Source organism: Pyrus communis, chromosome 13 (genome assembly GCF_041283825.1).
Source record: "Pyrus communis isolate YQ-2024b chromosome 13, ASM4128382v1, whole genome shotgun sequence".
Taxonomy (NCBI): domain Eukaryota; kingdom Viridiplantae; phylum Streptophyta; class Magnoliopsida; order Rosales; family Rosaceae; genus Pyrus; species Pyrus communis.
Window position 1 is genome coordinate 14,357,070 of NC_142577.1, and position 25,565 is coordinate 14,382,634.

The following is a 25,565-nucleotide window of genomic DNA, read 5'->3' on the forward strand; positions in this document are numbered from 1 at the left end:
TGGTAATCACCCTGGTCATTTTCTCTTGTGCCCCTCGTCCTTTGGGTCTCTCAATGTCGAGGGATAGGGCTTTTTTTTCTACTCTTCTGTCTATCATGATACTTAAGGGAGTGTATGACTGCTCACCATAGGGCATTCTTAGAGTTGCTTGGTGGTAAACGCAACCAAATTGTATGCGTTTCCCATAGACAATGCTAAAATGTTAACACTGAAATTTAAGACGTTAACAAAGATCAATGTGGTCAGCCCTACGTGACCTCAGGGTAGAAAAAAATAAGAATTAAGCAACAAGATTTTAAGTGGTTCATCGCTTAAAACTGGGCAACATCCACTGAGGTGCTAGGATATATTGATATATTGAATGAAGGTTACAATAAGCACTCGGGCTAATCTAGTCTCTTTTTTTTTCTCTTTTTTTTTTTTTTCCGACCAGTTATAAAAGGTACCCGTATCCCTTATATAGGCCCTCAGTGAGCCCCAACATTCTTTAGCCTTGAGTCTCCCACTGTCTTTGCATTTAATGACCCAAGTGCATTAACGCGACTGCTAGTTACCCATCCGTTCTTTAGTCAACACATGGTAATGAAGTGACACTCCTTCAGGCCCACTTGCATGTTTTCCTAGGCTAACGTGTACCGAGCGCTTTGCTCAGCCCTGGGGTTTGAGGAAACCCATGGCCAAGTGATTGATCTGTCAGCCTGTATGTCTAGTTAAAGGCTTTTTCTTTCTCTAATGGCCAACACACGTTGCCTGTGTTTGGTGTCTAAGTAGGTTTGTCCCTTAGACTTTGTGCTATAAAGTTTTTAATATGCCAAGTTGCCGCTAGCAGTCGGAAAGTACTTTGTGAGAAAATGCTCGGCATCGTTGTTGGCAGAAAAAACCAAACCCTTGAGCAGTCGTCCATAGCGCTCAGAGTTGTCATTTCTCATTCTATTAGGCCTTGGTCTTCTTTTCCTTCTTTGGGCCTAGTCTTTGGGCCTTCATTGGACCTTCCTTAGGCCTATACTGCTTTAGAGGTCGAAAAGGTCCCTACGTTAACATATTATTTAATATCTTAACAAATGTTGCCAATGTAGTAGTTTGTATTTGATTATCGATAATATCAGTTTACCTTCTAAAAGAAAAGAAAAAACAAGAAAAGAGAAAGAGAGAGGAAGATTGGGGATTCTTCCTCAAATTTCAAAATTTAAATAATCTAACAATGATAAATAAGATAGTGAACATTACCACCACTTGAAGGTGGTGAGCAAAAATCCACTAGTAAAGTTGGATAAGAAAGTAGCCAGTAATAAATGTCATCTTATTTCCTCTACCATGTTTGGTATATATGTATGAATTGGAAACAAAATTTGTAAAGTTATTCAATCATATTCTTAAATTAGAAATTCACATAATTTATAACCAATGGTTGCCTCGTTCCCCACGAAAATGAAACCCAAGCTTAATGGAGTTTTGTCCCATGTATAAAGCCCAACGGCTACACGTGCTCATGTCATCTAATTTGTGATGTCCACGTATTAGGAGCTATACGTGAAGGGGCGTGTTGAGAATGAATCTCACATTAGTGGGAGGAGAATAGGCCTTACAAGTGCATATTATATTGTGATACTCTTCGAAATGCCAGTTGGTTTTGGTAAAAGCTTTAACGAAGTTTAGGAAAAAATCACTCCACATTTTAACAAGTTCAATAATTAATGGTCACATATGTACTTAGGACCAATGCTTCAACAAGATTAAAATTCAAAAACTACTGCTCCAATTTTCTCTAATTAAAAAGTTGATCAAAGATACTTTAACAATGACTAGTCTTTTTATAAATTAATATCAATCTGAGGGGAGATTTAGGAAAAAAAACGTTAAGGCAGCATGTGTGTTAAATTAAATTAGGGGTAATCTTAGTTTACTACCCTCAAGTTTTTCGGTTTTCAACATTTGGTACATCAAGTTTTTTTCATCCTAGAGTGGTACCTAAAGTCCAAATTTTGGAACATTTTCATACATCCGTTAAGGTTGCTGTTAAGTCAACCATTAACTGGTGACGTAGCACCCACGTGGACACTAACTTGGCGCCACGTGTCAATTTGGGCCCATATGGCTATTAAAGAATTAAAAAAATTAAAAACCTAGAAACTACAACTTTGGATTTGGAAGGAAACGTTCTGGGTTTTTCCCCCATCGCAGCCGTCTTGGGGGATAGGTTTGCTTCTGTTGTTCTTCATGGAGGACAACAGCGGCAACACCACTGCTATTGTTGACGAACCCACTGAGCTCTTCTCTTCTTCCACTTCCTCTCCGTCATCATCCCCCACCCTTTCTTCCTTCTCGTCTTCCTCTTCCAAAACATGCACAAGTTGTATCTCCTAACACCTCTGCAACACTAATCAGTGTGCTAAAAGCCCCCAAAAATTTCTAAAAAGATTAAAGCTTTGATTTTTATACAAAAATCAGAGCCCATTCATGAGTTGGGTGGGAGCTTCACGAGGACGAACCCATCTCGATCTCCACTTTCTTTCTCTAATCCTCCTCCTCTCTCTCTCTCTCTCTCTCTCTCTCTCTCTCCTCCACACCTCAACCTCCTTCACTCCCTCCGGTTACTACCTCATCAATTGCGGCTTACCCTCTAATGCCTCCATCTTCAACTGTGTCTTTCAACGGACCCGTACAGACCCGGGTCAAGCTCCATTTCGATTGCCGACCAAAACCCACATTCCAATTAGCCCGCCCTCTACCACACGGTCAAAACCCATAATCCATTTCCTTTTCTCTAGCTTTGATGCCGTCACCAAGCTCGCCCTCAAATGTGACTGCAGATCCGTCAGCGTCGGCGATGAGGAAAGGTGGGTTCGGTTGATTGGACGTTCGCGGTGGTGATTTGACGAGGGGGAAGGCTCAATTGCGATTGCATTTTTCTACTGTTCGCGCTCGATGATCCATCTTCCCCATAACAGTGACAGAAGATAAGGTAATTTTCTAAGGTTTTGCATAGACGATGATTCGTCAAGCTCAACGCTCCATAACTCGAGATGATTGGTAGGGTGCGGAGGATAGAAGGGAGAAGGGGATTGGGGAGGGAAGGACGGGTGGATCGAAGTAACAAAAAGGGTTTTTTTTTATGTGACAAAAAAAAAAATTAATTTTTTAAAGTTAGAGTGGGCCCAAATTGACACATGGTGCCAAGTCAGTGTCCACGTTACCAGTTAACAGTTGACTTAATAGCAACCTTAACGGATGTATGAAACTGTCCCAAAATTTTAACTTCAGGTACCACTCTGGGATGAAAAAAACTTGATGTACCAAATGTTGAAAACCAAAAAATTTAAGAGTTGTAAATCGAGATTAACCTATTAAATTACACTATGTTTGGGTGAAGAAATTTAAGATTACTAAGGAATTTAAAAATGACGGAAATTGAAATGACGAGATTTTATTTTCTAGAATTTGTAAATTTTCTTGTTTGGTTAACCTAAAAGAACAAAGGAATTGAATACAGAATTTGTTATTTTTAAACTCTCAATCATAGAAATTGAGAAATAACGCCTATTTACATGGAATTTGAATTTGGGATTTGGAGGTCCCAAATTCTAAGTTTTTTTTCTATGCGGAAATTCTAAATTTCTATGCTTATGAATCCAAACAAGAGAATTGGTGCCTGTTAATTTATAAATTCTGACTTTTACCAAAATTCCATGTTTATTTCCCTCATCCAAACATAGTGTTAGAGAGTTTTAACGAAAAATCTGCGATACTGTTCACTTTAACAAAAAAATCATATTTTTACACTAAAAAATCAATCCTGATACAATTCATTTTACTTTTTATTTTATCCTTATCATTAAAACTCAAAATTTTCAAATCTTTTAATTAATTTTTCTATTAAATTAATATCAATCTCGAGATATCTAGAAACACAAAATGCAGCACGAAAAACGGTGGCCATTCACTTAGGAAGCTTCTAACTTAGGTCCCATGTGTCCACATGGTTGGACGAAAGAGGCGATGGAGCACCAGGTGGGGCTCGGACAGGGCCCACACGCTAAGCATTTGATTTGATTTATTCAGTAATATAAAATTGGGATTTATTATTTCGAGATAGAGAGGGAAGGGAAGGGAACTTGTCTTCTTTTCTTTCTTTTCCCATTGCAGTTTCTTCAAGCCACCAAAAAACCAGGAGGGAGAGAAAGCATAAGAAGAAAGGAGACACAAAGCTCATTCACACAAAAGGTAAAATCTTTTCCAATTTTCTGGTAAAACAACCAGTTTTCTAGATCTGGGTCACCATGATTAATGCTCATTTCTTATATTTTTCCATTTGTTTTTTTCTGGAATTGTCATTTCCATGGCTTTCTTCCGATTTTTCGTTTCTCCATTAATGCACAGCTATTCCCAATTTTTTTTTCTTTTAATTCTTGGTGAATTTCAGGTGGGTTTTTGGTTTAGATTCAGAAATAAATTTTGTAATTTGAATTTGTTCAATAATTCTCTTGAATCTTTGGCATCATTAATTTCTCCATGGGCTTAGAATTTGCATCTCTTCACAATTGACAATTAATCCACGCCCAAAATTCTCTCTTAACATCTGATTTTTTTTTTCCTTACATTTTGGTGTAATTTGGTATTTTCAAGCTCTAGATTTGTTTAGTATTTTCATGGTTTTTTTTTGTGTTCGTGTGATCTTTAAATCTAATTTAAAGAAGAAGACTAATGTTGTTTACTGAATAGCTTTGTGTATTGTGGATTCAGGTTTTGTGTCTCCTCCTACTAAGCAGAGAGATCAGAGGAGAATATAAGGCAGAAGAAAAAGGGTGGCACTATGGAATATGAAACTAACAACTGGATTTGGGATGGAATGTACAACCACCCACATGTATTTGGCGGTCTAATGCTGACAGCCGCCTTGCTTGGCTTGTCCACGAGCTATTTTGGTGGAATTACAGTTCCCCAGTTGCCTTATTTATGGTCTGAATCTGGGATCTTCCACAAGAAGAAATGTGATAAGAAGCGCATTCGGGTTTACATGGATGGTTGCTTTGATCTCATGCATTATGGTCATGCGAATGCCTTGAGGCAAGCCAAGGCTTTGGGAGATGAGTTGGTGGTGGGCGTAGTTAGCGACGAGGAGATTATTGCCAATAAAGGTCCACCTGTTTTATCCATGGAAGAGAGGTTAGTGTTTATGCGCATAAATATGCACATTAACTTGCTCATTTCTCAAGAACACGCATTTATGTTGGAATGCCGAAAACATTCCTATGGAATTAGGAATGAGCACGTTAACATGCTCATTTCTCAAGAACACACATTTATGTTGGAATGCCGAAAACATTCCTATGTGAGTTCAAGTTGTAACTTTTGTTACTTAGCCACCAACTCAAGTTACAGAATATGTTACATGCATACAAGTACTTTATCCAGAGTTTGCGACTTCAGATTTCGTAATAATAGTGTTGTTCAGCAATCATTGGAATTAGAATACGCTGTTTGGTCCACCCATACCTTTATTGTTCAGAGAGAAATTCTTGTAACTGTTCTGTTGTATAATCTCCTGGGGCCTAAGATCGATGTATTATCTATATACATTATGTAACTACTTATTTCTGTCTAATTTGAAGTTTCTTTCCAGACTGGCTCTCGTAAGTGGTTTGAAGTGGGTGGATGAAGTCATACCCAATGCTCCTTATGAAATTACTGAGCAATTCATGGGCAGACTCTTCAACGAGCATAAGATTGACTATATCATACATGGTGATGACCCTTGCCTGCTGCCAGATGGAACTGATGCTTACGCCTTGGCGAAAAAAGCTAGTCGCTACAAGCAAATTAAACGCACTGAAGGTGTCTCCAGCACAGATATTGTAGGTACTATGATTCTCTTCATCTCCCTCAGAGGTTTCTCCTTTTGTTTAAAATGACCCCAGTACTTATTTTTCAAATCCACTTGTGACTTCTTGTGGTCAAGCAATCTAGAAGTGAAGAGATTTGATGAATGATCTGCCTAGATGGATAAACTGTTGCATATTGAAAACATTTTCTTATTTTCAATCAGTCTAATAGTAATCATATGTAGGGAGGATACTTGCTTCTCTAAAGGAGACAGATGGTAAAGATCAAAATGGTACTTCCTTGCAAAAATCCCCAGAAAGTCAACCCAAGAGTACCCATTTATCTCAATTTCTGCCAACATCCCGACGTATTGTGCAATTCTCTAATGGAAAGGTGGGTGTCACTTACTATCTTGGCAGTTTTAACTTGAACTTTTTCATTTATTTTTATTATAAGTTATTAGTGTTTCATACACTACAGACTGAGCTCTCTTTAGGATCTAGTGCATCTAGTGAGATGCGAGAATAAATACAATTGGAAATGAACACACAGACCACTTTTTGGTACATATCAAGACCAAGAAGTCACCATGGGTACCATACATGACTCTGATGAAGCCACTTCCTAGTCTAACTTGTCAAAACTTTTACAATGTATAAAATCATGAAGAGAAAAGACCAGTAAATGAAAAACCTTCCCAATTATGTGGTAACACAATCCTTGATTGATTATTTACTATTTAATTTAAAGAGCAAAGCATTGGCCAATTGATCTGTGTGTGAGTAACACAGTAAACCATTTTGCACAGTAGCTTGGTATTTGAGGCTTCATATCTTTTCATATTTATTTCAAACCATAGAGATAAAATGGGGCGGTAGTGGAAATTTAGTTTTTTGTTTCTTTTTAATGCATAATTTATTTTCTGATGCTCCATGATAACACCATATATATTCTCAGGGACCTGGACCAAATGCTCGTGTTGTGTACATTGATGGGGCATTTGATCTCTTTCATGCAGGACATGTTGAGGTATAATTATATCTTTGTGTTAAGTTGGATCTTTGTAGTGCATTTGCCTATTTGATATCAAGTTTCAAAGTCTGAGGTGCATCTTGAAATGGCATTTTTCTACCTCATCCTAGATGTTCTCTAACTTCAATAAAAGCTTGGAGCAATTTCTAAATAGCCTTCATGATGGCGTTTTGTCATAATGCACTTTAGCATGACTCATCTGTATTTTAAGTCTGGTATATGCATTAGTTCCATTACTTTAAGAGAGAAATGGATCCCACCACTGCATTAATATACAAAATGCCATTGTCAGTTGTGACAGTTCTCTGCTAATCATTAGTTGTAAGGCTACCCATTGAAGCCTTGGGTTAAGGCTTGACCTTCTGCCAACGTAAGCAGTATGGTCTATGTAAACAACTGAATGTTGTCATGTGATGTTCACACCCCTCCTTTTGGCAATTCTTAGCCGTGGAGATTGATTAGAGCATCTTCCCTTTCTGTATGAACAGTTATCAAATATTTTTCTCATCATTTCATCATATGAAAGCTGTTTCTCTTTTTTGGGTGCTTGCTTAGATCTTGAAGAAGGCTAGGCAGCTCGGAGACTTTCTACTAGTTGGCATCCACAATGATGAGACTGTCAGGTAATTCCCTTTTCACTTCATTTGACATCAATTCATTCATTGGTATAATTATGGTGCCATGAAGTTTCCTTCTCTTACTATCTTTATATTTGGAAGCTAAACATAAAAATGTGTTTATTTTGCTGTCTACTTTAGTCAACAAGGGTAAACATGTAAAAAGACCAAAAACTAAGCTAATAAAATTTTGCTACTTGCAGTGAACACAGAGGGAAGCATCCAATAATGCATTTACATGAACGTAGTCTTAGTGTATTGGGTTGCCGTTATGTTGATGAAGTCATCATTGGTGCTCCCTGGGAAGTTACCCTGGACATGGTGAGTAAATGCATCAACTTATCTTCCTATTGCATTTTATACCAATCAACTTGTTCATGATGTTTCTTCAATCAACATGTTCATGATTTTATTTGCGTACTGTTTCTACAGTCAACATGTTCATGATGTTTCTTCATGGCCTTGAATGGGACTATAACATGTAAGTGTCGTCATAGTAATCATGATTCTACCTTGGCTTGAACGATAAAATTTCCAACATTATTGCTGTTTGGGAATGTGCATAGATTCGTGACATGCTTGCCACTTGTCTTCATTACTTTAGATAAGCATACCTTACATGTGTGGTGGAGTCCATGGAACCAATACGTGCTGGCATGTGTGTGATATAGCATGCTATAGGCAATAAGTTTTATCAATTCGAAGGACAACAAATTGAACCTATTTCTAGATAAAAATGGTTCGGACAATAAATTATACCTTTCTCGTCCACATTTTATACTCACTGTACTTTATTCAGAATAGTGGAATCCTTAGGATGCAGTCTGATTAAATGTGTTAATCACTGTATCTGAGTTCTATATTCTTGCATTGACAGATAACAACTTTCAACATTTCATCAGTTGTGCATGGGACAGTTTCCGAGTACAACTCCTCGTTTACTGTAAGTTGATGGATTTTTCTTCAAATTTGATCACTGTAAACTTTGTTCTCTGCAAGCTGAAAATTGGGTTATTGAATGGGGTGATTTGTACCTTGCAGGGTGAGAGTGATCCTTATTCTCTTCCCAAGAGCATGGGGATTTTCAAATTACTCGAAAGCCCAAAAAGTATAACAACATCGTCAGTATCCCAGAGGATAATTGCAAATCATGATGCTTACTTGGTACCTCCGAAATCCTTGTCTGCCTCTTTGCTTATATGCACTAGTACCATTGTCGATTGAAAACCATGTTTAATAACTTCTATACAAGTAAACCGGCCATCATTATTTGTTAGATAAAATCCTGTGTCGTGTTTATATTCATCTCTTTGAACAATTCCTCTCTCCACACATCGCAACCATAAGTTTCACGTTGCATGTTTGTAGAATAAAAAGAAAGTATTTTCTCGTATGATGTTCTGCACGTGCAAAATTTCTGCTTGAGAGTGCTGATAAAGTTGTGCCCCTGATGTCTTTGATGCAGAGACGCAATGCCAAAAAGAAGGAGAGTGAAAAGAAGTACTATGCACAGAAGACGTATGTCTCAGGAGACTAGCCCGTATGAATTAACCAGTAAAGTTGATCGGTACTTATTGAAGAGCCGTGTGTTGTGGAGGCCATAGAAGATTGCCATTTTGATAGAAGGACGAGAATGGAGGGGAATGACATGGAAGATTATACCGTCATGATGTCATCAGACTTTTATGTAGTGCATTTTTTTTTTCCATTCAATGTATCTCTGCTAGAATATAGATGAGAATCAACATTATATTAACCTCGTCATAACCTCCTGTGCATATTTGTAACCAAAATTTGTTAGGGTGTTTATACTCCCCTCTTTTATGCCATTCTTCTCATAGTTTTGATTCATAAAGTTAATCTGCGTTACCTTTCTTCTTTATTACAACCATCTTCTAGAGACGTCAAGACTGATTGTCACTAGATCAATCATCAAATAGTCATTGACTATTCTTTTCCCACCGCCGTAAAGGAGTGCTCACTCCTTCACCCAGCCGAAGGTCTTATGTTCAAATTCGCCCCACCCGATTATAAATCATATCAAATTGTGTTAAACTGATGTGCAATTATGTGCATCTTCCATTAAGGGAGAGTTAAACTGATGCTCACGCCTTCACCCGAGGTCTTATGTTCGAATTCACCCCACCCCCAACAAGGGAGTGCTCACGCCTTCACCCGAGGTCTTATGTTCGAATTCACGCCTTCACCCGAGGTCTTATGTTCGAATTCACCCCACCCCTAACAAGGGAGTGCTCACGCCTTCACCCGAGGTCTTATGTTCGAATTCACCCCCACCCGTTATTGTTTGTATCAAATTCAAATTGTGTTAAAACTCAAGTGATGTGCATGTTGTTTGAGATTATAAGCTGAACTGGATTAAAGCCATAATTAACATACAAATCATTTTCCTTCACTGCTCTTCTGCTATTAACATTACAACACTACCTTCTGGTTCTGGTGTTTACTCACACAGCAAAACACCTCCCAATAAATTTTCTAAGACAAGGAACATTCTCCTCCTTGTTACCATACATATCATATAACCTAGTCGAAATCTGCAAACAAAAAAATGAGGCACTACCCGAATTCCAACCAGAAAACCCCCAACGCCTTCCGGTCTTCATCGGAACCAAGTGATAGGTGTGGTGGTGTTTTGTGGAGGCTGTGGGATCATACAATGCTGCTGCTGCCACTCAGGAAACCCTTCATTACTCGTCCACATACCGCCGCCATACATGTTAGCCATGCCTTGTCCTTCTGTGCTCTCCTCTTCAATCTCCATTGTTGCTGTTCCCATCCCTTCAGCCTCCATCAGCTCTCCCGGGGCCACAGTTTGCTGCAAAATCTCCATTGATGGCACAGGCGGAAGCTGGCTTGGAACCCATGGAACAATAGCTTTACATCGATTCGCGTTGTTTTGCACCGTCTCGTCATCTTCCTCAGCTGATTGTCTCAGATTATAATGGCTGGAGCGCAGAAATTGGTCTGGAGAAAACCCACAACATCAAATTTCCGAAATTTTGAGACAGAAATCGTCAGGAAATCCAAATGGGTAGTCGAAATGCGTACCCTTGAAGCCGGAAATCAAATCGGAACGAAGAGAGAAGACGGGAGGGCAACTGACAGGCTTGAAGAGCACAATGGCCTTCTCATGGTTTTCTGACGGCAACTCCTCCATAACTGGAGCATCTAATTTCACCTGATTCGGAGCCACCGCAAACTCCGCCTCCTCCTCCTCCATTATCGGCGGCAAATGAGCATCCTAAGTTACCAAATTTTCACACATACAACACATTGAGTCAGAAAATTTGAAACATTCAACAGAATTGGGTCGAAAATTGAAGTGAAGAAAGCAAACAAAAAGATGGGGTTTTTACATACCAGGCGGCGAATCTTTCTGGCGGGAGAAGAAAGAGAGAAGTCGGACAAGTCTTCGTTGACTTGGTCAAGCTCCTCCACCTCCTTCCTCTTTTTCTTCATCGTTTTCATCAGCATTCCGTCTGAGACAAAGTAGTCCTCCATGTGAGAGATTTCTGCCACTCTGCTTCTGATTCTGCAGAAATGGAGATTTGGGTTATTGTTGAACTGTGTGATTGTTGAGGATTTGATTGGAATTTTGGATTTGATTTGCAGAGACAACCTGAAAGTCTGGAACTTTAAGACTCAATTGAAGAGTCAATTTGCAGTACCTGTAAAAAAGAGAGAGAGATAGAGAGAGAGAGAGAGGGGTAGGTTTCTGCGGATGTCTAGATTTCTCCAGAAGACAAAATTGAAAAGTGAATCCATGGGGTGTCTGGATTTCATTGGCTAGTTATGGGCACCTGTAGTGTGGCCCATGGGCCATGGTAAATAACAATTATTAGAACTGGAAAATTAGGGATTTGGATTCCCATCCGAATTCTCTTTGCGATGATCTTTGAGAATCTTATATCCTATTTGTTTATCGTATATCATGTTGCTACTTAGAATTCTCATCCAAAATTAGTAATAAGGTTGACTAAATGTTGGTTGATGAAGCAAGTGGCTCTTTATCACAGTAGCAAAAAGGTGTTGTGCCCATGCATGACGGCGTAAGTTCAAATTTTATCGATGTCTAGCTAACATCTAACTTACTAATGCTACCGCTTGGCTCAAAAAGAAATGTTGGTTGTCGAAATTCTAATTCAACTATTACAAATTTTGTTTAGTTCTCCATTGTTTCTCGAAAGATTGGATGAAAATCAAAATGCAATCAATAAACAAAAACATTTTAAAGCATTTTTTTTTATTTAAGAATTGAATCATAAAGACAATGGTAATTAAAAAAAAAAAAAAAGATATAACTACTAACTAGTAATTGTAATATTAATATATTTAAATTAGAAGAACTCAATTGAATGAAATTCTTTTTTACTTGTAAACGGAAAATAAAGCTTACACTCACATCCTCAACAAATGAGGTAGTCAACAGAATTATTGGACCTCAAAAGGCTTAGCAAATCCCAAAGCTACACCTCAGACAGTCAAAACTTAGTGCCAATTTGGGGTTACTTTTTTGGAATAACCTTTTTCAAAAGTTTTTTAATTGCTACGATGTTTGTTAAAGGTGTGTGTGATAAAGTTGTTTCAAGCTAAACTTATAAAGCAGTTGGGGTGGTGCTTTCACTTCAGTTTATGCGCATATCAAAATCGGAAGAGACGGAAACGTTCAATGAATTTAGTTTACTTACTACTAAAATCTGACCGTCTAATGATATTTTTTTTCACTTATAATTGAAAAGTATTAGGTTCAATTTTTGCTAAAAGCGAGTTGAACCATATTATTATGGTAAGCAGTCCATTATAACACTTAACCCACTCCACCACTCCCTTAATATAGATACTATCGTTTTTAAAAATAAAATAAAAAACAAATACAGTTTACAAATCGCCTTTTTTTTTTCTCGCAACATATAATCTCACACTACTATCAACAATGATTATTTTCACAACACAACAACGTCAGACTAAGCCTTAACAAGATTTGACACTAAAAGTGATTCGGATACACTGAAAAATTGCAAATTGCAAAGATATCTCTCTTTTTCTATTTTTGCTTTCCCGGTTTTCGTCAAGGGAGAAAAAAATGACGATGGGATAACCTTTTTCAACGTTGGAAGTATTCATTAATTTTTATGCTTTTTTATTTGTCAATTTGTTTTATCCTTTCTTGAATTGCTTTAAGAATATGATCATCCACACCGGCAAAAGAAAGTGAAGTACAAGTTCCTCATGACCCAAAATACCGATTCATCAAAAATGTTATGCAAGTCATAGCAAACACCAAGTAATAACCAACTTCTCCGATAACTTTATTCACAAGGCAAACATATTCGACAGGAATAACGTAAAAACAGTACACATTCCCTTCATATTTGAGCCGTCGCACAGAAACCAGAACATGATCTCTCCAAACTATTTCCACTAAATCTCTACTACTTGCAAACTCTACTATTTGCTGCATTTCTATAATTTGTTTCAGACTCCCACTTGATAATACAAGCATTTAAACATGCACCAGTTGCTCTCATCATAAAATCTGCAAGGCATATGGATTCTGCACCGATGCTTTTATTAAGCTAAGAATCTTCAACGGGAGAGAGTAATAGGATGATTGAAGAATAACTTAGCATGGGATATAAATTGGCGTCGAGAAAGTGAGCATACTGCTTAACTGCGGTATCTCTTTCTGGGACGTCACTAGAAAGGAAGTCAAATGGTGTGCACTTGCTGGTGTCGACCAAGGGCTCCCATCTGTATCCAGGCCTCTCTGGCAGAGAAATGGTCACGGCTAAGTGGCTGGCATTGAAAGCAATATACAGCTCTCTCTTCACGGAGTCCACCTGGATTCACACTTAAGAGTCACGGACCAGGTAGTAGCAGACATTGACAATTAAAACAACCCAATAAGATACAAAAGAGAAACTATTAACCCCAACAATAACAGAAAATTGGTTACTCCTACGATGCTGCTAAAGGTGGAACTTTCTGAGAGGTGTGCATGCTAGGACAAACACTTTTTGTCATCCAGCCTATGCAAAAGTGTTCTTAGACTGTCAACCTTGACCATACATTCAAACAAGAATTCATCTTATCTGCCAAGCTATATATCTATGGCCATCTAATGAAGGCATAAGTTGAGGATTATTGATTTATTAGATTGCCACTATATATCCAACCTGCAAATTGGGTGTGGTCCGGCACAAATACATGAAAAAAACTATGATAAAATTCTAAAAAATAACTCATCGTTGCACTTTTGTTACTTTTTTTTATTTCTATACAAACTTTTTCATTGCAATTCTTCTAACCCTGGTCTGACCTGTTCATACTTTTACACAAGCATCAGTACACTTGTATCATACAAACACAGGTATTCTCCTTTAGGTTTGAGTCTATTCTAAAGATCAATAAAGTTGGTCTCCAAATTATAAGGCAACGCACTCATGTGGTCAAACGCCCTATATGATCAAGGTCGATGGCTCCTTAATCTAGAGACCTACAAAAAGGTGTGCCAAGGCTCCTTTTGGGGCTCAAGCCTTGATTTCTACATGTTGGAAAACAGGCAGACCACTTGGAAGAGTATTTGGTATGTATTTGACAATGGGAGCATTCAGAAGAACCCAGGATAAACCAGTTACATGATATGTCTGATGGGGTACTTCCTTGCAAGTTGAGACTTTTATGTAACACAAGGGCATAAGGCCACTGAAAGTTGGAACATGGAAATCTTCCACTTATCCCCATTTCAATAAACAAGGTACGAGAATTAAAATTTGATTTTAAACTGCATTAGTCAGGGTGGTTAATACCAAAGTAAAGGCAACAAAGCGGCTTGTGTCAGACCAGTCTGGCACCCCTGGAGCATGACCATGCCACTGCAGCCTCTCTGCCGTTGGGAAGTCATTTAACCCAAGTGACTCGCATTCCCTGCATAATTCGCAGTGAGGAGATACAAGACATCAATCAGAAAGCAAAGACCTCCAACCAATAATGTAGATACATACTGGCGGAATTTGGTCATGAGGCAGCAAAATCTGAAAAAGTCTGATGAGGACTCTTCTTTCTTATCCCATCGAAAGTAATTAATCTACAGCACAGAAACAACCATAAAAAAATGAATAAAATAAAATAAAAATAGGGTATGACAGAAAGAGTGTTGACAAGGAGTAGAAAAATACATAATTGTCATGGCAATATGTGTTGTTGTTTCCTCCCTTTGTATGGCCATATTCATCACCCATACACAGCATTGGGACACCCTGATAAATAGAAGTAAAAATTGAATTAATGTAGTCAGTAAGCAGACAAAAAAGTATGCGACATCCTCAGCACAATCTACCTAGAAAGTGCCTGCATTTAAAGAATATCTGCAGGGCAATATACAATTCTGCTCCAAAAACTACAAGATGCAAAATCAAGTTAATGTACAAATTCAGTCTCTTCTTTTATTTTTAGAATGAGAATTCAGCAGGATCCATTCGATACTGGTAGGGTCGTACGAAAGTAAAGATCAACACCATTCAATAGAAAACCAAGTTAGCTGTATAGCACTAATTTCTATTTCTCCTTTATTTCCTTGCACTGAAAACACACCAATTATCATGCCCTACTATTTTGGTGTCCATGCACTTCATGGATGCACATGACCCTTCCCAGTTAATTGAAAATGTTGTCCAGAAATCTTTAAGAAACTAAAAGATATAATAAAAAATAAAACTCAGACTCGCTTTACAAGAAATCAAGGCCAACACACATGCTATAATAAGGAAGAGTCATAGTAGTCCTAATTAAGAGTCATAGTATAAAATGAACTATTACTGAACCTCGTTTCAATAAAATAGTAATAAGAACAGCATCTTACTTGGGAGACCATGAGGCAGACAAAAAAATTCCGCATTTGTCGCTTCCTCAATTTCTTCACTGAAATGCTTGCAAACTCTCCCTCCTAAATAATAGTAAATTGGAAAAAACACCCCCCCCCCCCACCATTAAAATTTATAACAAAAACACTTCAAGAGCTCAATCCGAGAAAAAGCCCTCATCTATCCATTGGTGTTACAAAGTAAGTAAGGTTTTTCTCTAAATAACAACAGATTAAAAGCGTGAGGCGTGGGCGAGGCGTCCGAGGGATAGCCCGGCCTAGGCGTGAGGTGTGAGGCGAAGCCTCACAGGACCTAAATTTTTTTAATATATAGTTATATACACTGAGCGTACACATATATTATATTAAAAAAGAAGAAGATTATTAATCAATAATCACCCTGAGCACACACATATATATACATATATTATATTATATTATATTATATTATATTATATATACATACATACATACATACATTTATATATATATATATATATATATATATAATAGAGGATGAAAAGCACAATGAGCACACATATAACAATGCACGCAGATAGCACACACATCCATTATATAAAAAAATAAAAATCAGAAAAAAAAGGCAGAGAGACGATAGTGCAAGGAAGAGGTATAAGACAATTAAAACCCTACCCAAAATTTGGGTTTGGGAGAAAAAATTAAAAATTAAAAATTAAAAATTATAAAAATTATAAAAAAAAAAAAAAAAAGAAGCCCTGAGGCGTGCCTAGGCGGCTCCGGCGATGCATTCCACCCACTCCCTCAAAATAGAGGCGGCAACCCTTACGCCCAGCCTCAGAGGACGCCTAGGCGCGCCCTGAGGTGAGCCTTCTAAAACATTGCTAAATAATAAGGTTTGTAGTGTTTTTCTCTAGATTGTGATGTTATGAGAGGCTTATATGTGAAAAGCCCAACAGAATGACAACTAGTGTCTAAACGCGTAGTAACACAACCATGAAGTACAAATCTAAGATACATGCACAAAAGGTATCCATTTCCTGTAGGGCTGGCCAAGGGTCTAGTTTTTAAGATAACCCCTTTAATTGTTCAATGGGATAAGACAGAAAAAAAACACCACAGATGTGATGTGAAGTTTATGTCCCATAAACACATGATAAACATCTTTCCCTTTTTAGGGGTAATCAACCTTCTAAAAGCAAGAATAATCGATTCGCCACCTAAAGGATAAACGAGAAAATAAAAAAGTAAGAGAAAAGGAGGTAGAATATGAGTGGAAAGAAAACTATTAAGACAAGTGCAGGATATATGTCATCATAGAGCCAGATGAGACATTTTAGACCTTAAGAGTTTAGCATGCCTGATCATAAGGATTACAGCTGTGGTAACCTTATCACAGAGACTGCCATCAGCATCAAACAAAGGTTAAATCCAACCATCACAGAATATATATTTATCAATATTCACCTGTCCACAGTTCCAGCTATTATTATGACTCTCTCCGTCATTGTTGTCTTCTCCATTTGCCAGGTTATGTTTGTTGTTATAGGTTACTAAATCAGCTAAAGTAAAACCATCGTGTGCACAAACAAAATTGACACTACTCCATGGCCTCCCCCCTTCCTGGTCCAAAGAAATAATGTGTCATAGAGAGAGAGAGAGAGAGAGAGAGAGAGAGAGAGAGAGGTGCCTACACAATGTTCAACATACCAGGATAGGATTCTCAAAGAAGGTTTATTAGTCATTGTCAAAAGAGACAGGAAAAACTTGAATTACCTGATATAAGTTGGGGCTCCCACAAAGGCATTCAGCCAAAGCCCCAGAAAAGCCATCTGTACCCTTGATAAACTGCCGCACTGTGTCACGATACTGAAAGTTACAGGAATTTACAAATTGTATCAAACTAAAATATCAAGGTCAAACAATATCATTGCATAACTGGCTTTATGACTAATCTATAAAATAGACCACAGTCCTATCAGCAGGTTTCAGGACTCAAAGATGCTGGAGAATAAGGTCATGAGTTATAACACCAGACAACAAAAAAGGTTTTTAAGTAAAGCCAAATGTTTCTGTCTCGAACACATTAATGCACTTGTAATGTTGGTTAGACTTTAGTGAGACATCAACTGGCCAAAAGTATGAGATGCCAGTGCCCAAATAATAGAATAATAAGACATAGTTATGATGAAAGTGTGGAAAAGAAGATCAGGTCTATTAGGACCTTCTTACCTGAAGAACAAGTGGATGTTTTTGATTCTGTTATAATGTTCTTTATCTCGGTCACTTTGGGTTAATTGAAATGATGACTGTAACAGTATAATGTATTAACACACCTTCCCATTCCATTCTGACCAATTACCCCAGTGAGGAAACATGCCAACTTGGTACAGGCCTCCTGCATCCCATGCTTCAGCTATAAGCTGTTTGGGAACCAAAAAATAGGCAAAGAAAGCCTGGTCACTTAACCTTTATACTAGCACACTAGTAATAGTAATTTCCAATAAGCTGGAGAAACTAACAAAATTTAAATTCATATGCAGGATCAACTCATGGAAACCACTAAGCTAAATTTTTGTGCGGATCACAATAGCTCAAGAAAATTCTAGAAACAAGAATACAAAAATGACAAGGAATTATTACAGAAAATTCAAAACAACTTCAGTAAAACAAAGGAAAAGGGATACTCCAGGAAGCACAAAGGTAATGTAAGATATGTTATATAATTTTAAAGCAGCACCTTGCTATGGCGTGGCCATGTTTGGCTAGTCCCTTTTCTAAGAGAAGAAGAAAACTTACACTTGACTTATAAATGCCTATTAACTATTTTATGGCAGATTGATGATTAATAAGAACAAAACTAAGTGTAGCCCTTTTAAATTTACTGTTAAATTGACAACTCATGGCATGGAGAGATAAACTTGATGAAATAACCATTCCAAACTGATTAAGAACAGAATGAACTAAATGGGTTTCTGAAAACTTGACCAAGGTGAGTTACGTCTCATATATCTTCCAAGGCGTTGATTCTAATAGCGGGTCACCCCTAAAAACCCAACTGTATTTGGAGTTTCTATGTTCTAGAATGTAGAAATAGGGATGTTGATGCAGTTGGAGATGTCTAATTTTTTCTCAGCACGAAATTTTAAAGTATCAAAGAGGCTAAATCATTTTCAAATGACGACCCTTGGAAATCTTAGAAATACTGATAGCAAATGTGTATTTATATTTAAGACAGGTTTAACGTAAGAACCTTCACTCCATGAAGTATTGGGTCATTACTTATCATGTCAACCAATGGTGGGGTAGCAAGAGGGGTTCCCGTTGTCAACAAGTCACCTTCTATTGCACTCCCATATACATTAATTGCATCCCAGAGACTGTGGACAAAGAAGCAAAGATAAAAGGACTGAAATGAACACCAGTGTCCAGTATAAACTGATTCAGAACAGAGCATCTGGCAGAAAACCTGCTACCCCTAGTCATAATAGAAGCAAGATCAAAGCGGAACCCATCCACATGCATCTCTGTTACCCAATATCTGTTGCACAGAAAAGCAAAAAAATGACCCTTCTACCATTTGGAGTAAAGAAGTAGGAGAGGATGATCATAGATATGATACCAAAATTATCAAAAAGTGATAAAAAAAAAAAAACAAAGGACAGAGTTGCAGTTTTTCAGAAAAATGATAGAAGTGAAGATAGAAAACAAACAACCAGAAGAAAAAAAGTTGGCAAGATTCATTCAGATATAGAAGTGGCAAGACATCACACTGACCTGGTGCCCAATATCTTATCAAAGCACTTATAAAATGTAAAAGGAATATATAGCCAACTAGCATATGAGTTTTCAACTATGAACAAATTTTTTCTCTTTCAGAAACATGGAATAACTGAGCTTATAAGAACAGCAATTTGCTAGTTCCTTTCCATAATAATTATTAATTACAGAGGGAGATTGTCATATAGAGACAATGACATGATTCAGAAGCACACTTAGGTTATGGAATGACACTATTCCATGACTATTACACAACTTTAGATCTCAGAGCTCAAAATGTAATTATGCAATGCAGATTATCTCAGGGAGCTATAAATAGGTTCCACATCAAATTCACCAATGCATATTTCAAATGATAAGAAATTCTATCTGATAAAATTGAGACTGAACAGTCAGGAAATTCTACCTCAAGCAGTCTACAATAAACTGGCGCACAACAGGATGGTTGCAATTGAATGTGTTACCACATCCCGAATAATTATAGAACTCTCCCTGTTAAAAAAAAAAAAGGGACAATAGATTGAGTTCACAGTGTATGAATGAAGAGACGTCAAATCAAAAAAGATGGCACGAGAAAAATGTCACAGAATTCTTCAGTTTACGACACAAATGGGACTCTAGGTCTGGGGCATGCAACGCAAACCTGACCTTGTTATGGTCTTCCAATTCAATACCGCATATAAGGTATATGTTTAAAGATCAATATCCATAGGCAAACAAAATATAACAGCACTATAATGTTCTGCTGCTTCATTTCAGATTGACCACATAACAACATGTAATTCATGAAAAATGTACTCATAGAAAGAAGAAATCTCTGGAATGAAAAACTAAACGAGCTACTATGGACAGAGGTGCCAAATTGGTCCAACACAAGACTGTGAGACTGGTAAAATACATGTGTTTTAAACAAATTTACATCAAGCAGTAGGGTGCACATCATTCCCTTAAGAAAAACTTGGAAAATATGTCTCTCTCTTTTTTCCTTCAGTTTGTGCTGTTTTTCATTCTGCATAAAAGAAATATAAACTAAATTTTATTAAATACGAAGAAATTTGAAAAGATTGTAAACTTTCTTTCCTTTGTGCTGAATAAGGTTGATACTTGATAGACATACATAGAGGACAAAACCTAGCTGCTCTACTACCAAATTCACTACGAATTAGGAAACTTCACCCTGAGAGGAAAGCAGCTACTTGCATCATACAAAAGCATGCTCTTCTTCAGCAAAACAAAGCACACAATAGAAGCACATAAGATTATAGCAAAGATCCAATTACCATGGAACCACAGAAATAGTAATAGCACATAAACCCGCCATGTTCAAAGCATTAAAATTGTCCTCAACTAGATTCAAGGACCATAACATTTAAAGTTTTGAACGAGATTCAGCAAAGGAGAAAACCATAAATATGAGAAGCATATGATTTCCAACCTGAGGAAAATAATGTTTTCAAAGAGAGTATGAAGCCAAAGAACACAGAAAACATTACTAATTTCAGAGCTATACCTTAGGCGCAAGCATGTAATAGACACTATTATCAGCACCTCTAAAAGACAAAATGGGACCATTTTCATTCCCTTCAGCTGTGTGATTGAAGACGACGTCCATGATCACCTAATTTTAAAGAACTATTTTAGAAAACTTCAAACAAAATATCACATAAAAAATTCTGAATAATATTACTATTGCATATCACCTCAATTCCACGTTTATGTGCTTCTCTAATAAGAAACTTGACTTCATTTATTGCATCACGGCCACAATTACGTATGCCAGCAGATGAATATCTTATCATTGGTGAAAAGTAATTGACAGTCGAGTATCCCCAAAAATTTACCCTGAAGAAAAATAAAAATTGATTTTTACAAAATATATGGCTGAAGGAACCAAAATCTTTTCCTCAGGATTCTAGGAAGTCAAAGGTTAAAAATTTCAGACTTAAAAAAAAGGTTGAAAATTTCAGCCCCATTGTGAAGGTTTTTCACAGGACGGTGCATGTAATCTTATAGTAAAAAGCATCCATGAGTCGATTATACTCCAGAATTAGCGTCTTATAGATTTTTATTTAAAAGATTTGTTTCAGGTTACAATCTAGATTGCTATCTTGCATACACCTAAAGAAAACAATGTGTTGGGTTGTCCATCCCATGATGAGTCTCCTTAACTCATTAGAACTAATCATCTATGAGGATAATCCTATTCCCACATGGAGTAGATTTCCTAATGGATTAGATCCCAAATGGAGTAGACTCTAATGGATTAGATTTCCTAATTGATGAAGCCATTACCACAGCTATATAAAAAGAGTCACCGCACCCATTTACCTTTATCAGTAAGCAAGAGATCAATGTTCAGAATACCACCTCAGGAGTTAGAGTGAGAGAATATTGAAAGGCAAGGTGTGTGAAAGAGAAGAAATGAGATGAGAGTGTTCTTTTGTTTTCCTGTTCTTTCTTTTTGTTCATCAAGCCTTCAACCTAGAGGCTTGATGATAAATTTTGTTGTACCCATTATTTATATAGTTGGGATTTTTTCTTTGGTGCCACGATTACATAAGCACATAGCTGAACCGTGTACATTCTTAGTATTTTTTATATTCTGGCTTACTTTCTTGCATTTCTGGAGTTTGTTTGTTGTTCCCATTCTTAAACAATTTCAAAATACAATGTGCATAGAAGAAAGAAGTATTGTACTTATAGTCACCCAAGACAGAATTGTAGCTGAAGTACTCCAATTCATTGAACTCATGACATGGCATTAACTCTAAACAGTTGATCCCGAGCTCCTGCAAAACAAAGAAAACCTAGTAAGAACACACTAACATGTATGATCACATTATTTTATGATTGTCATGCTAAACACTTATGTAGTAGATAAACAATTAAAACAACATTTACGTGATTAGAGAAAGATTATTCCTCTTATCTTTTATATAAATGAAATGATGATTCTTCTTTATTTGGGAATGCACTACAAAGTCATTAAAGAGATACTATCATGTCATTTTGTTCTAGTATGTTCAAATAAAAACATTTTGTTTCCCAACTAAAACATAAAAGTGGAACCCTTTTGTTTGGTTGATGGCTTGTGGGAAAGTGAATACTAGTCATATGCTCCAAATAAGACAACCTTATATTAGTAATTAACAATGGCATATTTTTCATGAGGGACAGAGAAAAGTTCGGAACTTCTGATCATTTTCGCATTGCCCAATCTCAGCTCTAATCAAAGTTAGGTTAATACGTGCCAACAAAAAGGCATTGGCTTCAACATGACCAAAGTTCCTAACTGCGGTCGTCATATGTCCAATGGGCTTCCAATGCACCATACATGCTCACAACACTAGATTGTTTACAAATTACAATATAATAGAAATAAAAATATATACCACCCTACATAGTGAAATAAACTTCCCTAGGAAGCATTTTTCAGAATTTTCCTAAAATTTCTCTGAACTGACCTTTAAATGATCAAGCTTGTCCACCAAACCAAGGTATGTACCGGGAAACTCAGTCGCACTTGATTCATGCCTTGTGAACCCACGTACATGCATTTCATATATGATAAGGTCTTTTTGTGGATACTTCAGTGGTAAATCTCCTTCCCAGTCAAACTGAAATCAAAGGGAAGAACCAGTGTTGGAAAATATTCCGGATCATAGAAAACAAATTCAAAATATTATCGCAAATTTAGTGTTGTTTACAATTAATTCTGTTGAACTGACTTTCCTAAAAAGATTTCCATGAGAGTGGAAAATAGAAGTTACAGGTTTATTTTGGCATTGTTATTTAAATATTGCGATGAAAAGATTAGAGAAACTAAAAATAAGAGGCCAGCTATAGGTTCATCTAAGGAAAAACAAAATTTTTTTAATAATCATGGGAATGATACCAAATTTGTAACTTTTACCTGAAAACTACAAGCTTTGAAAAGGGAAAGTTAGGGTTTTCTCTTTTTTTACATCTAAGAATGCAAATATAATCTAAATTATAATCTCCTCATCCCACCCCCAACCAAGAAAAACTGGAAAATGCAACTTGATCAGAATATTTTCAGGCATCTGAGGCCTATGACAGGGCAGGCATAGAGGCTCCCCCATATATTTAAATTACCCTATATTTGAGAAGAGACCAAGAATTCATTTAAATTGAGATGAATTCATCAGTGTATTTAACTTCCAATGAATCTGCTTGTTTAGAACAAAAGTTTTAAAGTCATGGAATTCATTTAATACACAATCCATTAGCCCTTCCCCAATTAGACATCCAATTGAATTCTATGAAACTTAAACATAAATTTTTCATGAGGTTTTCCAAATTAAATGATCAACATCTACTGCCAGATCCAACTCAAAAGAACTGAATTCAAATTTTAACTAAACTTAAACTATAAAATTTACATGATGATATATAAAAATTCACATATGCAACCTTAACTGACACATAAGAATAAGGGAAAGCACAGAGATCAAAGAGATACTTTATTTCTCTCTTCTCATCATATTCAAATTATTTTGCTACTGAAATCAAAAGTATTAAGTCCTTCTAACAGAACAAAGGAAAAATAAACAATTCCAAGTCAAAAGGTGGAAAATCTGAAGCAAAGAGATAACATCTGAAAGCAGGTGTGATGAATTGTTACCAATTTCAAATTACGACAGTATTTGTGGATAAAGTACCTGATCATCAAAAGAAGGTACCGTTCCAGCCATTTGAGGCCAGCAGTTACCATCAGGACCTAGCTTGCGGAATTCTCCTCTGCGGATAACTGCCTAGACAAATTTAAAATTAAAATAATATGAGTCCCCCCGCACATTAAATTTAAAACCAAAAACAAGTTATTAAAACCAATGCATGAATTATATGACTCATCTATAGAAGCAAACCATGTTCGTTATTTTATGATACGGATAAGAAACCGCACAATTCAATGAAACAATAAATAAAAGATGTGTTGCCGCTCATTGAGGTTAATAACCTTTGCATAAGGATCCAATACAACTCTAGAAGAGTCATAGTAGTGTCCCTCTTCGGGCGAAAACTTCCCATCAAATTTGTAACCATAAAGAGTATCTTTGAAATCTCCCTTGAGAAGTACATGCCACACATTTCCGGACTTGTTGGTCGAAGGATCAAGCGGAATCTGCTCAGAAACTTTATCCTACATCAAATGCATATCAATGATTAGTTAATCAATTATTTACGTAGCACAAGTTAATAAACTCCACAAGTTTCAATCTTTTTATAAACAATCAAATTGGGGAGGGGCTATTCAAACTCGGGACCTCGAATGCAAGGGAAAATGCTCTTAACCAACTGAGTATCAATTTAAGTTCAGTTAAGTAGAACTAATACAAAAGTGCACTGCCACTAAAAGAAGCAATCTTTCAGGCTTTCGGCACCGACAAAGCAAATCCTCACAAGAAACATATAACAGCAGCACGAGAAATCGGCAACAAAATGTTCACTTTATGATTTACCTCCTCTAAATCGGAGAGAGCGATCAAACAGAGAGTGACGGAAACCGCATTGCCGGAATAGACGGCGAAGTTAACCCCGCCATCACGCGCCGTGGCACCGAACGGACTCGGATACCCATCGGACACCTGAAAACGATGCAGTTTCGGCCTGTCGACCACCACCGCAGTCTCCGACAGCTCAGTCTCTGCCCCGCCATTACTCGCCTTCACCGCCACCGCCGGAGCATCACCGCCAAACCCTCGCATCAGCCAATTCAAACTCTTCTGATTGGGATTCCGGTGCCCGGCATTGGGAAATGCAAAGCGCTGGGGGTTTTGGCGGGGAAGACGGAGATTGGGAGCGGTGGGCCAGGTGCTGCACTTGGTTAGCTGCTGTTGCGCCATTGGCTCATCAGTGAGAGAGAGAGAGTCTTGGTCCTCCTCCTCCTCCTGTTTGTTTGGTTTGGATTGGAATGGATCTTAGAGAGGTGATACTTTCATCTCTATCATTTCTCAGAGTCTGGGATTTGTTTGAGGTTTTGGAGCCACGTTTTGTTTGGGTGGATATTTAATAGGAGAAATTAGGTTATCATTTTACTTTTTCGCTACTTCATTGGTTAAAATCTTATTTTTTTTTCAATTTTTTATCAAAGTTCTTATGTTTTAATATGGAAGTTTTATATATAGAGGCAAAAATATATATCATGTTTCAAACAACTCCATAACTTTTAAAACATTTTAAGAAGTGACAAAAAACTCAATAACAGAAACCCAAGTCCAACCCAAAAAAAAAGGACCGACTAAATTACAGTCCGTGCCCCTCGACTATAACCATTAATAAACGGACACGTTAACCACTACATGACAAAAAATCATAAAAACAAACCGGTTCCCCTTATTCAACACCGCGAACTGACGGTTTCATCTTCCCCAAACCTATCATTTCAAACACTATCATGCAAAAGATACTTTTTTAGTTTATATGTATACTGA

General features: G+C 37.1%; 3 protein-coding genes across 8 annotated transcripts; 1 reads left to right on the plus strand and 2 right to left on the minus strand.

The window, feature by feature from the left end:
* Nucleotides 1–1,873: 1,873 nt before the first annotated feature.
* LOC137738132 (ethanolamine-phosphate cytidylyltransferase) lies at nucleotides 1,874–9,324 on the plus strand. Of its 4 annotated transcripts, none has more exons than XM_088682674.1 (11): nucleotides 1,874–3,364; nucleotides 3,720–4,221; nucleotides 4,741–5,163; nucleotides 5,621–5,856; nucleotides 6,065–6,213; nucleotides 6,778–6,849; nucleotides 7,408–7,475; nucleotides 7,673–7,790; nucleotides 8,347–8,412; nucleotides 8,511–8,633; nucleotides 8,935–9,324. In XM_088682674.1, exons 3-11 carry the CDS (start codon nucleotides 4,811–4,813, stop codon nucleotides 9,004–9,006), a joined length of 1,257 nt encoding a protein of 418 aa, XP_088538800.1. In that variant the 5' UTR covers nucleotides 1,874–3,364; nucleotides 3,720–4,221; nucleotides 4,741–4,810; the 3' UTR covers nucleotides 9,007–9,324. The 4 variants fall into 4 exon arrangements, 2 of the variants coding, with proteins under 2 accessions (XP_088538800.1, XP_068333860.2); XR_015954830.1 differs by lacking the exon at nucleotides 1,874–3,364 and adding an exon at nucleotides 7,902–7,950 and having other exon boundaries at nucleotides 4,072–4,221; XR_015954831.1 differs by lacking the exon at nucleotides 1,874–3,364 and adding an exon at nucleotides 7,902–7,950 and having other exon boundaries at nucleotides 4,082–4,221; nucleotides 4,720–5,163.
* Nucleotides 9,325–9,857: 533 nt separating this feature from the next.
* LOC137737978 (uncharacterized) lies at nucleotides 9,858–11,255 on the minus strand. Of its 2 annotated transcripts, XM_088682292.1 has the most exons (4): nucleotides 11,110–11,243; nucleotides 10,851–11,022; nucleotides 10,539–10,731; nucleotides 9,858–10,454 (listed from the first exon to the last, which is right to left on the minus strand). In XM_088682292.1, the coding sequence occupies exons 2-4, from the start codon at nucleotides 10,989–10,991 to the stop codon at nucleotides 10,090–10,092; spliced, it is 699 nt and encodes a 232-aa protein (XP_088538418.1). In that variant the 5' UTR covers nucleotides 10,992–11,022; nucleotides 11,110–11,243; the 3' UTR covers nucleotides 9,858–10,089. The 2 variants fall into 2 exon arrangements, with proteins under 2 accessions (XP_088538418.1, XP_068333672.2); XM_068477571.2 differs by having other exon boundaries at nucleotides 10,851–11,255.
* A 1,523-nt stretch (nucleotides 11,256–12,778) lies between these two features.
* On the minus strand, nucleotides 12,779–25,160 carry ISA1 (isoamylase 1). Of its 2 annotated transcripts, XM_068476614.2 has the most exons (18): nucleotides 24,594–25,160; nucleotides 24,092–24,274; nucleotides 23,793–23,885; nucleotides 22,575–22,727; nucleotides 21,808–21,899; nucleotides 20,811–20,952; nucleotides 20,621–20,728; nucleotides 19,517–19,602; nucleotides 18,800–18,871; nucleotides 18,584–18,710; nucleotides 17,667–17,753; nucleotides 17,107–17,199; nucleotides 16,798–16,953; nucleotides 15,352–15,435; nucleotides 14,669–14,749; nucleotides 14,495–14,577; nucleotides 14,300–14,417; nucleotides 12,779–13,330 (listed from the first exon to the last, which is right to left on the minus strand). In XM_068476614.2, exons 1-18 carry the CDS (start codon nucleotides 24,975–24,977, stop codon nucleotides 13,067–13,069), a joined length of 2,406 nt encoding a protein of 801 aa, XP_068332715.2. In that variant the 5' UTR covers nucleotides 24,978–25,160; the 3' UTR covers nucleotides 12,779–13,066. The 2 variants fall into 2 exon arrangements, with proteins under 2 accessions (XP_068332715.2, XP_068332716.2); XM_068476615.2 differs by lacking the exon at nucleotides 15,352–15,435 and having other exon boundaries at nucleotides 24,594–25,134.
* Between the last annotated feature and the right edge of the window lie 405 nt (nucleotides 25,161–25,565).

What these genes read in the sequence shown, in the direction of transcription:
- LOC137738132 (XM_088682674.1), top strand. Translation starts at nt 4,811, where the DNA reads ATGGAATATGAAACTAACAACTGGATTTGGGATGGAATGTACAACCAC. An exon ending in TTCATGCAGGACATGTTGAG is followed by an intron (nt 6,850 to 7,407) that starts GTATAATTATAT and finishes GTGCTTGCTTAG; the next exon opens with ATCTTGAAGAAGGCTAGGCA. An exon ending in CACAATGATGAGACTGTCAG is followed by an intron (nt 7,476 to 7,672) that starts GTAATTCCCTTT and finishes TGCTACTTGCAG; the next exon opens with TGAACACAGAGGGAAGCATC.
- LOC137737978 (XM_068477571.2), bottom strand. Translation starts at nt 10,991, where the DNA reads ATGGAGGACTACTTTGTCTCAGACGGAATGCTGATGAAAACGATGAAG. An exon ending in CCAGAAAGATTCGCCGCCTG is followed by an intron (nt 10,732 to 10,850) that starts GTATGTAAAAAC and finishes TTGGTAACTTAG; the next exon opens with GATGCTCATTTGCCGCCGAT. An exon ending in TTTGATTTCCGGCTTCAAGG is followed by an intron (nt 10,455 to 10,538) that starts GTACGCATTTCG and finishes GGTTTTCTCCAG; the next exon opens with ACCAATTTCTGCGCTCCAGC.
- ISA1 (XM_068476614.2), bottom strand. Translation starts at nt 24,977, where the DNA reads ATGGCGCAACAGCAGCTAACCAAGTGCAGCACCTGGCCCACCGCTCCC. An exon ending in TATTGGATCCTTATGCAAAG is followed by an intron (nt 23,886 to 24,091) that starts GTTATTAACCTC and finishes AAATTTGTCTAG; the next exon opens with GCAGTTATCCGCAGAGGAGA. An exon ending in ATTATGACTAGGGGTAGCAG is followed by an intron (nt 18,711 to 18,799) that starts GTTTTCTGCCAG and finishes CTTTGTCCACAG; the next exon opens with TCTCTGGGATGCAATTAATG.